The sequence below is a fragment of the Penicillium canescens genome (genome assembly GCF_028828765.1).
Source record: "Penicillium canescens strain IBT 15451 chromosome Unknown utg000012l_segment0_segment0, whole genome shotgun sequence".
NCBI classification, from domain to species: domain Eukaryota; kingdom Fungi; phylum Ascomycota; class Eurotiomycetes; order Eurotiales; family Aspergillaceae; genus Penicillium; species Penicillium canescens.
Window position 1 is genome coordinate 588821 of NW_026703974.1, and position 14838 is coordinate 603658.

The 14838-nt window shown below is 47.5% G+C and overlaps 1 protein-coding gene across 1 annotated transcript; it reads left to right on the top strand.

The window, feature by feature from the left end:
• Positions 1-14501: 14501 nt before the first annotated feature.
• N7446_014077 (uncharacterized protein) lies at positions 14502-14838 on the top strand (the record flags this gene model as incomplete). The annotated part of the gene is given in 2 exon segments (XM_058522816.1): positions 14502-14525; positions 14542-14838. The coding sequence occupies 2 exon segments, from the start codon at positions 14502-14504 to the stop codon at positions 14836-14838; spliced, it is 321 nt and encodes a 106-aa protein (XP_058364909.1).

Consider the following 14838-nt stretch of genomic DNA (forward strand, 5'->3'; position numbering starts at 1 on the left):
TGTGGCTGCGTCCATCTCGGCTGCATCGATCTTGCAACTTTGTTCCACTCCCGCTGCCACATGGCTAATTGTCAGAATCTGTTTTTCCCGAGTTGTGGATCTATGTAATTAGATAATACGGCTTTGTCATCGGGAATTGATAGGGACACTCCCACTTTTGTTCCGGAAACTCCTAATTATGTAATATCCATGATTAGGTAATTGAAAACGTCATGTGATTGTATTGGTATTCATTCTCCGTATTATTTACATGACCTTCGTGTATGCCCAACTTTATCACATGCAGTGCATTTAAAGGGTGCCCTCTTCCGTTTATTCATAGTCTCGCTGTCGTCTTTCTGCTCCAATTGATCCCACTTCCGCTTTTTAGGCTTTGGAAAAGGAATCAAAGGCTCTAAGAGAGGAAGGTATTCTGATTCCATTTCAGAAAGCCCAGTTCGCCAGAATGGGTGGATATCTGTCAATGGGATAGCTTTATTGCTCTCCAATAAACTAGTAATCCGATGGGCACAAGGAAGACCCATTGTCCTTGTGAACGTATTAGTACAAGGGGGTAAAGGAGCAAGATTTGTAGCTCTTCTAGCCTTTGTAACTTGCTCGCCAATCAGTCGTATCGAATAGCGGGAGGTCCTGATCACAATATTAGTATAAAGTTGATGTAAGGTTACTACTGGCCTCTCAATCTGATCTCGTCTAAAATCATATTCAAGCGTAGCATGCTGGGTTTGTAAAGCCTGTGAAATCCTTTCAAATACGATCAACATATCCCCTGTCGAAGCACCGATGTGCTTTTTTAAAAGGCATGTGAGCCTTCAACTCGAGAGGTCGCAGAATTACCGAGGTGTAGGCATTGTTGTGTCCATGCAACTATGAATTTTTCTTTATGAATTAGCCATGTCTCCTTAACATATCGAAGAGAAGGGGAGGTCTGATATCGCTTCTCGAACTCTGATAGCCTCGAATTGTAGTCGTTCTCTGTAGTAGAATAAATTAGCTGATTCCATGATTTTTGAAATGTTTGATATTCGGCGTTCGTCGTAAAATGCTGCTTCGTATTAGACGTTACGTTCTTGTTAATATGCCAGATGCAAAGAAGATGGGGATAATCTGGACAGACGACCTTGACAGCACCTAATAATGCAAGGTCTCTATCTGTACAAAGAACTGGATAGAAAGAGAGGGGGTCGAGAAATGAGAAAAAAGTCTTTAAAGCCCAAATATAGCTCTCTTCCTGTTCATTCTGCATAAAGCAAAATGCAACGCTAAAGGTTGAATTTGATGGCGAGACACCAATAATATGCAATAGAGGCATACGATATCGGTTTGTCTTATAGGTGCAGTCTAGGACGAATACCCTGTTGTATAGGTTAGCATACTTGATTGACTCTGGGTGTGCAAACATAAAAAAGAGGACATGTCCTTCGCTATCCTGCTTAATAGCATATTTCCAGTGATTTTCCTTCAAAGTCTTCAGTAGAAACTCAAGGGGAGTACTATTACCGAGCTTTTGCCTTCGTAAAGCACTTCGCGCATTGTAGATGTCTCGAGGGGTAACTAAAGCATTAGGATGCTCTCGTTTGATTAGAGCTAGGATGCCACGAGGGTTAGATCCAATTTCCGATAGATGTAGGACCTTTTGAAGCTGCTCCTCTGTGAGCCGACGGGCAGCTGAATGTCCGATCATATTATCATCAGCTGTGTGATTATGATTCCGGTTTTGGACCTGTAACTCCCACTTATCATCAAAAAGCATTTTCCCGTATAGCTTAAATGGACAGCCAATCCGCCGTGTAGTTGTCGTTCTTCGTTTCGCTCCATCAGGAGCATTCACTCGGTCACGATACGTGCCACCACGGTCACAACCAAGATAGATGTACTTATCTGTGATTGATCGTATAGTAGTGACAGCGTAACCTTGCGAGAGAGCATGCTGACGGACAGAGGCAATTAATAAATCTCTGCTATCAAAAATTTGCTCAGTAGGGGGCTCCATTTCTGAAAAATCCGAGAGGCAGAGATTTGAGGAGCTAAGAAAAGAGGGAGGCGAGGGCTGGGGATTTATACTATACTATGGTATGACATTTAGAATGATGTTGCTGTGGTAATTCCAATACAATCACATGACGTTTTCAATTACCTAATCATGGATATTACATAATTAGGAGTGTCCGGAACAAAAGTGGGAGTGTCCCTATCAATTCCCTTTGTCATCCTGGATCTTAGTCAGCGCATCCCATTTTGTGTGTGCTGGGAAGATAGAAAATGAGAGAGACAGTGACACCGGAGGGAGGAGGCCATTGGTTGACCAAAGTACATCTGGTTACGTGATCAGAGAGAATCTCATGCTCACGTGATCCCGCCAGTTATGCTCAGATATCCACTCACCGACCCTGACACCACCGAACTCCGTGAGTAACAAAGTACCAGCACTCAAGACGGCGAATGCTCTCCCCTGGCCGCGCAGATATTGAATTCCTTCGAGGACCTATCGGGCATGAGCATCGTTTGGTTTTTCATGTCCACCCTTGAGAGTAGTACAGTGACTGGCCATAAGTTTGGACACCCTCCTTAGACCCACTTAGGTATTACATAATTTTCTGCCGGTTTTAACTTAACGTATTTCACATGCGAGCGGCGCACACAAGCGAGCGGCGCACCCCACCTAAAACGCGTCAATTAATTAGACTCTCTTTATTCAACCACCCACCATGCCACCAATTCGCTCTCAAAGCTCTCGAAATCGTACAGAGCAAGAGGGTAGGATCTTATTAGCTATCCAGGCTATTAAGAATAAAGAAATAAGCGCTGTTCGTCAAGCAGCACGTCTATTTGATGTACCAGAGACCTCTTTACGCCGCCGTCTCAAGGGCCATAAAACGCGTAGCGAAACACGCGCAAATAGCCATAAATTGACAGAAATCGAGGAGGAATCTCTTCAAAAATGGATTATCTCTATGGATTCTCGCGGAGCAGCCCCTCGGCCTTCTTCTGTACGAGAAATGGCAGATTTACTACTCGCGGCGCGTGGATCTACCCCCGTTATTTCGGTCGGCGAGAATTGGGTTACAAACTTTGTAAAAAGGCATCCAAACCTATCATCTCGGTTCTCAAAACGATACAATTTCAAGCGTGCGCAATGCGAAGACCCGAAGATTATTAGAGATTGGTTTTCTCTCGTCCAAACAACGATCCTTTCCTACGGTATCGATCCCGACGATATCTATAACTTCGACGAGACTGGTTTTGCAATGGGCTTAATTACAACCGCGAAGGTTATTACGAGAAGGGAATACTACGGTCGGCGAGCACTTTTACAACCCGGAAATCGCGCGTGGGTGACTACAATTGAGTGTATAAACGCGTCGGGGTGGGCGCTTCCTCCGTGTGTGATTTTTAAAGGCAAAGTCTTTATCGAATCTTGGTTCGACGGCCTCCCGGACGATTGGCGCCTTGAGGTTAGTCCGAACGGATGGACTTCTGATGAAATTGGTCTTCGGTGGCTCGAAAAGCTCTTTATTCCGTCTACTTCTTCGCGTACGAAGGGGAAGTATAGACTTTTAATACTCGACGGCCACGGAAGTCATTTAACCCCGAAATTCGACGAAATTTGCGAGAAAAACGATATTATCGCAATTTGTATGCCTCCGCACTCGTCTCACCTTTTACAGCCTCTCGATATCGGCTGTTTTGCGGTGTTAAAGCGCGCGTACGGTCGGCTTATCGAGTCAAAAATGCGTGCTAGAATCAACCATATTGATAAGCTAGACTTCCTCGAAGCCTACCCGTCCGCGCGAATCGAGGCATTTAAATCGGAGACTATTAAGAATAGCTTCGCCGCCGCCGGTTTAATGCCTTATAACCCCGATCGAGTAATCTCAAAGCTCGATATTTGCCTTCGAACCCCGACACCCCCTCGAGCCGAGGAAGCGAGTGGGAGCTAAAAACGCCGTCGAACTACGTCCAATTACAAAAACAAGCTTCCTCAATTAAAGCTTTGCTAAAACAGCGCTCAAAAAGCCCACCGAGCCCGCTTAATTGCGCGATAAATCAGGTTTTAAAGGCCTGTCAAATCACAATGCAATCGGCAGCTATTCTCGAGAAAGAAGTAAGCGATTTACGCGCTGAAAACGAGAAGAAGAAGCGAAAAAAGACTAGATCTACAAGGCAGATAACTTCCGAAGAAGGTCTCTCAGTTTTAGAGGCCTCTTCATTAATAGCGCAGCCAGAGCAAGCAGTTTTAGCACAAGGATCCCGTGAGGCAGGATTAGCTCCGGCACCTTCTCAGCCGCGTACGAGGGCAAAAACGAAGTGCAGTATATGTGGAATTCAGGGTCATAGAATGACTACATGTCCTAATAGACCTCGAGTTTAGCTGATTGAATTTAATGGCGTTTTGGTTAAGATAAATGCATTTGAAATTAATAGGCTTGGTGGGGTGCGCCGCTCGCTTGTGTGCGCCGCTCGCATGTGAAATACGTTAAACCCTCATGCCATTTAATTAATACTGCGTATACCATCCCTCACTATCAATAATAGCTTGCACCCGATGCGGCATAGTCTCAGAGAGATGTTTTAGGTGCTCAAGGTTCAATCGGTCCCATGCAATCTGTGCTGTATCTATTAAAATAGCCTTTGTCTGCTCATTATTCCTCATATCAATGAGATCAGGCCGAAGCTTATAGATCTCTGCCTTTAACAACGCCCAGAGGTTCTCAATTGGATTTAAATCAGGCGAATGTGGCGGCCATTCCATTACCTCGAGCTCTAAGTCCCGTAGAGCTTCTCGGACGACGTGGGCCGTATGTGTTGGCGCATTATCCTGCTGAAAAATCGACCCTTCATTCGATATTAGGGTAGGTAGGATACGGAGGTATAGATCCCGGATAACGATGCTATTCACACCTCCACGCTCTGATTCCGGATCCCCGAATAGCGGAATCAAACCAGTTCGACGGGTAGCGCCCGAGAAAGCAGCCCAAAACATCTGCTTAACTTGCTTTCCCCGTTGTGGAAGGCCTTGAACTTGTCCAAGTTTTGGCTGGTCTTTTGGCCGAGTAAATGTCCATTCTCGACGGACACCAATTCCACGCTCCACCGTACATTCGTCAGACCAAAAGACGCGAGCCCAATCTTCGGGAGTAAAGTGTTGATAGCGAAAAGCCCATTGACGCCGTTTAAAGGCATGTTCCTCAGTCAAATAAGGTCGCCAGCTACATCGCCATTTCCGGAGGTTTTCAGCATTCAAAAGCCGTCGAATTGACTTTATTTTCACTTTATAAGAGACCTCAGTAAGAAGGTCTTCGTGTGTAACGCGAGGGTTCCCGTGGATTGAGTCTAAAAGGCGTACTTTATCGGCTTCATTAAGCTTCTTCGGTCGGCCAGAACGCGGCTTTGAGACACCGGCACGTCTTTCATGCTCTTTTTTAATCGTATACCGGATCCCCGATAGTGAAATCCAGGGGTATCTCTTATGGATACGTTTATAACCCCAACGAGCAGCCGTATGAAGCTCACAGATCCTCTCGCGTAAAGCAGGTGTAAGTTCTGAGCGTGGAGCCATAGTAAAAATAGCAGGTTTTGAAAGGTAGGCTTCATGAAATAGTATTATAAAATAGGTAGAATGGCTAAAATCGCGAGAAATAGCGACGCGTAGCTAGCGTGTCTCTCTAGGCGGTGTCGGCTATAAGGGAAAGCGGTATGAAAGTGGGTCTAAGGCGGGTGTCCAAACTTATGGCCAGTCACTGTACGTACCGGCCGAACAATTGCAGTAATCTCACCTCAGTGATAGTGCACCTTGATGCGAGGATGTGACTCACCGAGAGCTCTACTGGCTCCCAGACCAGAAATACCTGCTCCTCCCAACAATAGCACGCGCGTATTATCAATCCTTTTGACCTTGGAACCATGCTTATTTGGTCGAGCTTGGATCACCCGAAATTTGGGGGGCGACGGTGGGGGAGAGGAAGTGAGCGCGGGTGGCGCTGCCAAAAAAGGTGCTGGAGGAGGTTGTTCGTAGACGAAGTCGCAGTTTTCATAGGAGGTAGCAAGAAACCTATTCTCCACTACCGGAGGGTACCCTGAATAGCTAATGTTGTGAGGTGTATGAACTTGGGTAACGCATCTGACCAAATGAGAACTGATCTTGGGTGCCGATGTTGATCCGGAGTGGAGGCTTTGAATGGAGCCGCGACTTTCCCCAAGTATATTGGAAAGGACCTCACAGTGCTCCCCAACAATGAACTGTATATATGACGATGGCGATAATTGTCAGGACCCCGACCTGCCAGGTGCCTGATGGATGCCTGAGGGTATACGGCGAAGCCCTGGTCCTCGCATTGCGAGGGTAGCTGATCGCATGCATGGGCCAGGATGGCCGTGCATGTCGCTAAACACATTAGCTAATCGCACCATGTATTTATTGTGCTCGCTGGTCCTCGCATGGAGGACCAGCAATTAGTCTCTTAATACACCTGCACGTACATTCGCCGATAGACTCTACTTCCCGAACTCATACTGCTACCCTAGGACCTCGCAGGGCCCTAACAATAATGAAAATGATGGTTCGACCTTGCCGGGGAGTAGGATGGGCCTTTACTATTGAGGATTCGGGGGAGGGGAATGGGGCTTCTTTCTCGCTCTCAGAGCATTGTACGAGTGAGAGCCTCTAACTACACATGAGTTTAGGCCCTCATGCTCTCATTTCTATTGGAAGATAGCGTAGATGAACCAAACTTTGATCTTGCCTGAAACAGTTGGCCCGAGGTAGCCGCAACTGGCGTCAATGTGGACCTGAAGCATAAGCAGTTCCATAAAACAGGTCATATGGCTGATCCTTGTCTACAGGGGCCCGCAGAACCTAGCAGATCTGTTGTTTCCACGTCCAGCCGCATGGCCAACTTCTGTGTACATAAAATGCCAAGACATTCGTGGAAATTACTAGGGGTAATCTAACATTTAGGGCCATGATCGATCCATTCCCCTCATTTTTGACCTCTTTCATGATCTCATTCCCTCAGAGCTTTTTTATTAGACACCAAATGCATGATGATATACATGGACCCTGAACGGATTCCATTGCCCGTCTTCGCTGAACGTATCCAATAATCAGGTCGGAAGTTCTATAATCAAGTAGTAACTATCCGGCTTTCCGTGAAAAAATTCAACTTTCAAAACGACATTACATGGCTGAAAGCCAGAACTAAGGATTAAAATTCCAACGCAATCATGATTCAGACAATACCCGGCAGTGTTGAACGGGCATCTAACTACACAGGCATCAAAACGCTCAGGTACCACCCCAAGTGTTCGATTATGGATAAAATGACTCTGTATGTTTGCTCATCTTATGAGATCCAGTCAAAATCCCTCTAGGTTGCTTCCAGACGGCTAACGCCAAACTTCCGAGAAAAGAACAGTTGAGCCAACCGTATCCGTATTCACAGGGCCGTAGAGCTCAGTGGAGACCATTTGAAAGTTGAAATCGTGTTGCTAATGGTCATCTGTCTCCGCATGACCAGCACGCTACTCCAGCTCAGGACGCAGGAGTACGGTCCAGTTAACCTCTTCGATGTCATCAACAGAGCAGTACCACAGAGCAGAACCGCAGAACCGGTTCACCAGATGAGACACGAGTACAGCGGTTGCCAGCTACATGGAGCAAGCATGGCAGTCAGCTAAACTGACAGAGTGGTCATCTGTAATTCTGGAAATAAGCGAGTAGTCATCTTAGCCAGCGGTGATAGGGATAAAACACATGGTTCTTGAACAATATGTGAGAATTGAGGCTAGGTATGTGGAGCATTACATAAAGCATAACAATGTAGTTCTTACCAGTTCTGCTATCCAAATATTTTGCTGTTGTCCAATTCTTCCCTTGTCATTGTGACCTTCTTGTCTTGTTGGAATGTTCAATGCGCATATTGAGAGCCTGTTGTATTTTCGGGCAACACTTTATCTTGTCAGATGTTGCTCATTAAGGATCCAGACATGATGGGTACACACGTAGCTTTCTATCGTCCTTGAAGACTCTCCGAATACAGAAAATCCATGATAGGGTTTCTTTGTCTTCCTTGGTTATTTCGATTTTTCTCCAGGAAGTGCAAAAATCCCTAAAGCGAACATGACCGTGTTCGTAGAATATGTAAAAGAGAACTCCTTTTATCTCTTTGAGATGTTAGTGAGTGTAAACATCAGCTTCCACACGCACATACCAGGGCCATGCAACTTGCCAGCACTCGCGTATCTGACGCTTTCCGGCCACCAGCTTGGTCTCTCCTCATATGCTGACCATTTAGCGTTTCTCATGATAGCAGCCCACTTATAAAGAAGGTCTCGACACATTCTTGCCCTGAGGCTGTTGAAGCCAGCTTGGTAAAGTTCTTTCAGTGTTCGAGGGGGTGAGAGTGACGTTCGCGAGCGCACTCGGCGAAAGAGCGCCAGCATTGCCTGCTCTGCTATGATGGTATCCTTCCCCTTAGCGTTGCTGACTAGCTCTGAAGATATATTATCAGTATTGCTTTTGACAGATCCCGGGCTACATACCATTTCCACTGTTATTGATTTCCGTATGCTCCGCAGCATTTGCACCAGAAATTGCGAGGCCGTCGGTATGATTTACCACAGCCAAAGTAGTACGCAATATTGGATCGAACTTCGAAAGGATATCTGGAATGAAATTGCGAGAACTTGACTTGATGTGTAACCGGCTTTTCATCAAGACCAGTTATTGCGCCTGTTATCGAGAATGCTCTTCGCCATGTTAATAGACGGAAAAAATCCATAGAATGCAGACTCACACGCAGTTATTGCTGGTACCGTTATTAGTTTGGAGTATCTCTGGCAACGGATTGAAAACATACTTATTCTGGAAAATTACCCTTAGCCACCCAACGGTCGGGTTTTCACTTAAGCACGTGGCCACGCATGACTGTTCCAGCAATTCATGAATCACTCCGGATTTCCGATAAAGCTTTTGCTTTGTCAGTTCCACAAGGGCACTGCATTCGGGATACCATCTGTTTATAAGCATGGTTTCACTCAGGGTAATCAAGATAATCAAGTCACCTACTTCCACATTCCTTCAACGAAGCTGAATCTTTGCCACTTCATATAGAAAGAAAACCCTTTCAGGTCTGCCCGAGGTCCATCATAGGCCGGGCTTGCATCGATAATCCGACAGAACATATTGTCATTAATATGAGACTTGTCCACGGGGCAGGTGGATCCCTCGTTCGTCGTGTTGGGGGTGCTAGAGGGTTGTTCGTGCGTTTGCTTAGTCGCTTCGATGGGGGCGGGGTCTTGCGGTTCTGGTGATTTGGTGTAATCTGTGGGTAGTGTCCTGGCGCTTCTGTGTTCTCCGCCATCAGAGACCGAGGGTGGAGCTGACGACTGGTATTCCGATGTCGAGGTAACAGGAACATATTCATTCTGGGGTCTTCAAGCAGGAATATGTTAGTGGGCTACTGAGGATCGCTGTAGTGGGTGATATTCCCCCAGTCTCTAATCCTGACCTGTCTCTTGGGTATAAGACATGCGGGCACTCGCTGTATGCCTGCGAATCTTCACGGCATTGTCTTTTATTGATCTCATTGGCATTCGTGGGGCTTGGCTCAGGCCTGACAAAGCTCGCTGCAATAGTTTCACTGTTATCCGATTCGAGGGATAGGCATGACTGGACATGCTGGTTTTGCAAATTGTTGCTAAAGCTGAGATTGCGAACCCCACTTTGATTGGTCCATGGGGTCGAGTGCCTGCAATTTGTACCTGCTCGAGAGCATCGCAGGCAAGGGTATTCTCCAGATATTCTAGAACTGAAGGAAGTACAGGCCCTCACAAGATTCCCTATGGTGGTCAGCACGGGCCCAGAGCATCTTGGTCGGTAGTTTCATACCAGTCTTTGTCGCCTTGTTGCATGGTGTGCGTTTCCGTCGAGATTTCAGCTTGGAACCCTGTAGGGTCACATCTTTTATATCATCGGTCGATTCGTTTCCGTGGTAGGGAGGATATAATCGCACCTGGGGATCGTAGTCTTGGTAATGCATGCTGATGGGAAAAGAAACGTTGATAATTCCGCGGTCACCGAAGTCCCGTAGGTCTAAGGGTGGATATGCTGAAGGCTTTGACTCGATAAAGATGGGAATTGTCCAATTCTCTAGCTTATTTGTGGAGGATCAGCATTGCATCGGTAACCTGAACGGAAGGCTCATCGTACACTGTTGGCCCTGACCAGCCAGGAGGTCTACTATATCGGGGAATTCGTAGCTTTTCAGAGGGAGATCGGTGAAGTTGGCTGATGATTGAGGGTATATCTGAGGTCTGGAAAATTGTGTGCTAGACACGGACTGAGAGCCAGCGTTTTCTGAGGCGGTTTAGTAAGGATGGTGAGGTGTAGGCATGGCGGAAGTTGATGGAAAAAGAAAGACTGGATGGTGGCTGCTTTTAATATGAGTGAGAGAGCAGCTGCAGGAAATTCACTAGCCGTGAACTAAGCAATGGTTGCATGCATGGTCAACATAAGACCGCTGGTGGTTTGGCGCACAAGCAGTGCTCCCGCGAGGATTCGGTGCCACAGAAGCAATAGTCATTTGAAGGGGCCTGTAGACCTGTCTTCTTTGGCTCGCTCTGCTTCACTTTCCAAGCCAATAAATATTGCTTTCCCCTGGCGTGAATCAAGGTTTGGTTAGGATCGAAAGCTTTGTTTATTCCCGGTGGTCTTTTTCTATTTCATTCTGCATCAAGAACCGGTGTTCTAGCTCTTACATTTCTCTCACTTTCTAGTTTCTCCAGATGAATTCACTCTGCGTCACGGAATCTAGGCTTCCACATAGGAAAGCTTAAGGTGCTCGCTGCTTTTCATCAGTTCAACACGATAAGGCCTATCAAGACATTGACATTAACCGCCGTATGACAGCAAACAGGACTGATGATTTTATTCCACCTGAGTTAAGTGACGACATTTTTCATTTTGATAAGCCTGAATTGGGTGAGTGAGAGGGTTTACATGCTCCGCTTGCGCACCACTAACTACTATCTCTAATCAGCTTGAGCATCCCGGAGTCTTATGCTCTTTGCGGAAACCGTAGGCGAGCTACGTTGACAACGAAGTAGTCCTCGGGAAATTACGAGTACGAGACGAGTGGGTCATAATATTAAGAAATGTTTCACTGGAGCTGAAGGAATCAACAAGATGTAACAGTGATGTTTCGTCTTTGAGACAGTTGTACCAGCTTTGTATTCATTGGAAACAGGAAGTTGCAGAAAAGCAAAACAATTGCGGGCGACGACTGGCGGTGGGTTTTAAAAGGCTACCAGCGCCAAAGTGTCCCATTACAAAAATGCCTCCAACAGCGGGGCAAGCCACCATTGCGCTGGGATTCATCCCCAATCTCGCTTGTTTGACCTGCTTTGGGACTAATGCCTGAACTCTAGTATCCCACCGAGTTCGCACGTCCAATTATGGATTGTGGTAAAGAATTCCAAATTCGCTCATGCTTCATATCGGGCGATTTTTCAAGTTGGACAAATGGAGGTGATCTAGCATTAATGGAATCGAAAATCCCTGAGCAGGTTTAACTGGAGACCTGAAATGGTTGGGCACCGAATGAAATCACTGGGCCTTTCCAGCCCGTTCCTTTCATGTACTTCCTCCCTAGCTCAACTGGTTACGGTCAGCGTTTATGCTTTGCGCTCCTCGTACCACGGAAATATTATGTATCGGGCCGATAACTTTATTTGTGGGGCGAATCGGACGGATGAGGGGCGAAGACACTAGAGACTATTCCCCGAACTCTATTATGACACATGCTAGTCTATTTTCGGTTTTAGCACCGTTCAGTGGGTGTAAGGGTGCAATACGATGGGCCACTGGCCCGCAACGCCGAAGTAACTGGATGGGTTTCACAAAGCACATAGTTGGATGTATGCGGCTCTAGAGTGAAGCAAATTGAACTTTTCGTCCTCGGCCATTCCGTCCAATGCCTGCCGGCCCACCACCAGGCGCGCGGCGTAACTCAGGCAGCGAGATTGTTCGATTCGTTGAGTCACGGCTGATCTTTTCACGAAGTTCAAGCCCTAAAAGGCTTCGACAAAGCTTGTCAACTTTGCACTAGGAAAAGGAAGGTCCGCTGCTGACGTTTCACCTCCACTTTCGCTTTGCTTTGGAGGACTCTGAGAGGCTGACAAGTTCAAGCAGAGCCCGCCCCTAAGTACGTTATCACCTCCAAGTTTCTCCGTATTTATGATCCCGAGAAAGTGGAACGGAGGAGATATCCGGGATGAGCAGGAATAGAACAAAACGGAATGCCCGAACCTCTGCTAGCAACCACATTTTTCCGCAAACAGCGATCAAGACTAACGACGTCTCTAAGCGTGGCAAGAAGAAGACCAGACTGCTGTGGGTTTTTATTATCTTTTCGCATCTCTCACGCGCTAGACGATGAGAACGTCAAAAGATAGTGCTTATCTCCCGAGAGAGATCATTCTCCTCACGGCGGAGAATCTCAACCCTCGTGATCAATTATCACTCTTACGCGCCGTTCCTGACCTCGCCCGAGTCTTGACGTTCCGACACACTTCTGTTCAGGATGAAGAAGGAAATACAATCTTGCACCTTCTCGCAGAAGAAGCTGAGGGCAGACTGAAAGAGCTGCTATTAGCGAAAAGTAGTACTCAAGTGGACCTGAAGAACAAGAACGGTCAAACGCCACTCTCTCTCGCAGCTCTGTATGGACGTGAAGCGGTGGTAAAGCTGCTTCTGGAGCGAGACGATGTGGAGGCGGACTCGAAGAACAAGAATGGTCAGACGCCACTGTCTCTCGCAGCTCTGTGTGGACGTGAAGCGGTGGTGAAGCTGCTTCTGGAGCGAGACGATGTGGAGGCGGACTCGAAGAACAAGAATGGTCAGACGCCACTGTCTCTCGCAGCTCTGTGTGGACGTGAAGCGGTGGTGAAGCTGCTTCTGGAGCGAGACGATGTGGAGGCGGACTCGAAGAACAAGAATGGTCAAACGCCACTTTTTCACGCAGCTGAGTGTGGACATAAGGAAGTGGTGAAGCTGCTACTGGAGCGAGACGATGTGGAGGCGGACTCGAAGGATAAGTACGGTCGGACACCACTGTCGTGTGCTGCTTTGAATGGACGTGAAGCGGTGGTGAAGCTGCTTCTCGAGCGAGACGATGTGGAGACGGACTCGAAGGATAATGGTGGTTTGACACCGCTGTGGTACGCAGCTCTGTTTGGACATGAAGAATTGGTGAAGCTACTGGTTGAACGAGATGATGTGGAGGCGGACTCGAAGGATAATAATGGCCGGACACTACTATTACGGGCAGCTGAGTGCGGACGTGAAGCAGTGGTGAAGCAGCTTCTGGAGCGAGATGATATTGACGCGGACTCGAAGGACAATGAGGGTCGAACACCGCTATCGTACGCAGCTTGGGATGGACGTGAAGCGGTGGTGAAGCTGCTTCTGGAGCGAGACGATGTGGAGGCGGACTCGAAGGATAATGATGGCCGGACACCACTATCGTTTGCAGCTGGAGGTGGACATGAAGCGGTGGTGAAGCTACTGGTCGAGCGAGATGATGTGGAGGCAGACTTGAAGAATAATTACGGTCGGACACCACTGTCGTGTGCTGCTTTGAATGGATATGAAGCGGTGGTGAAACTGCTACTGGAGCGAGACGATGTGGAGGCGGACTCGAAGGATAATTATGGCCGGACACCACTATCATTTGCAGCTGGGGGTGGACATGAAGCGGTGGTAAAGCTACTGGTTGAGCGAGATGATGTGGACGCAGACTTGAAGAATAAGTACGGTCGGACACCACTGTCTTATGCGGCTGGGTCAATGTCTTTTGTAACTGAGTATGAACGTGAAGCGGTGGTGAAGCTACTGGTTGAGCGAGATGATGTGGAGGTGGACTCGATGGACAATAATCATCGGACACCACTATTATGGGCAGCTGAGTGTGGATATGAAGAAGTGGTGAAGCTACTGGTTGAGCGAGATGATGTGGAGGCGGACTCCAAGGATAAGTGCGGTCAGACACCTCTGTCGTGTGCTGCTTTGAATGGATATGAAGCGGTGGTGAAACTGCTACTGTGGCGAGATGATGTGGAGGCGGACTCAAAGGATAATGAGGGTCGTACACCGCTATCGTACGCAGCATGGGGTGGACATGAAGCGGTGGTGAAGCTACTGGTTGAGCGAGATGATGTGGAGGCAGACTCGAAGAATAAGTACGGTCGGACACCACTGTCTTATGCGGCTGGGTCACTGTCTTTTGCAACTGAGTATGACCGTGAAGCGGTGGTGAAGCTACTGGTTGAGCGAGATGATGTGGAGGTGGACTCGATGGACAATAATCATCGGACACCACTATTATGGGCAGCTCGGAATGGAAATGAGGCGATGGTGGAGCTTCTCAACTCCCTGTCATAAATACCCAGCAGAAATCCAAGCAAATATTTGAGAGGATGATCAGGCTCCAGAATAGCAGGAGATGATACCTGGCGTAACGTTCCAAGTGAGAAGCGATGTAGGCTCATGGCTTAGTGGAGAGACGCAACCACTCTGAGGATATTGCTGCCGCTGAGCCTGTTCCTGCCGATTGGCCTGATGCTACCGATTGGCCTGATGCTGCTATCGACGAGCCTGCTGCTGCTGAGGACTCCCCGGATAAATTCCGTCCGACCGAAGTTTCGCTTGAAGATGTAGCTCTATATCAGAACTGGAAGAGCATGTCCTCAAAGAAGAGGGCTAAACGAACACGAACTCTTGTAGCAAGGGGTCTTCCAATCCCAGGGAAGGATGGCACAATTTCCATCTTCGTGGTGTGA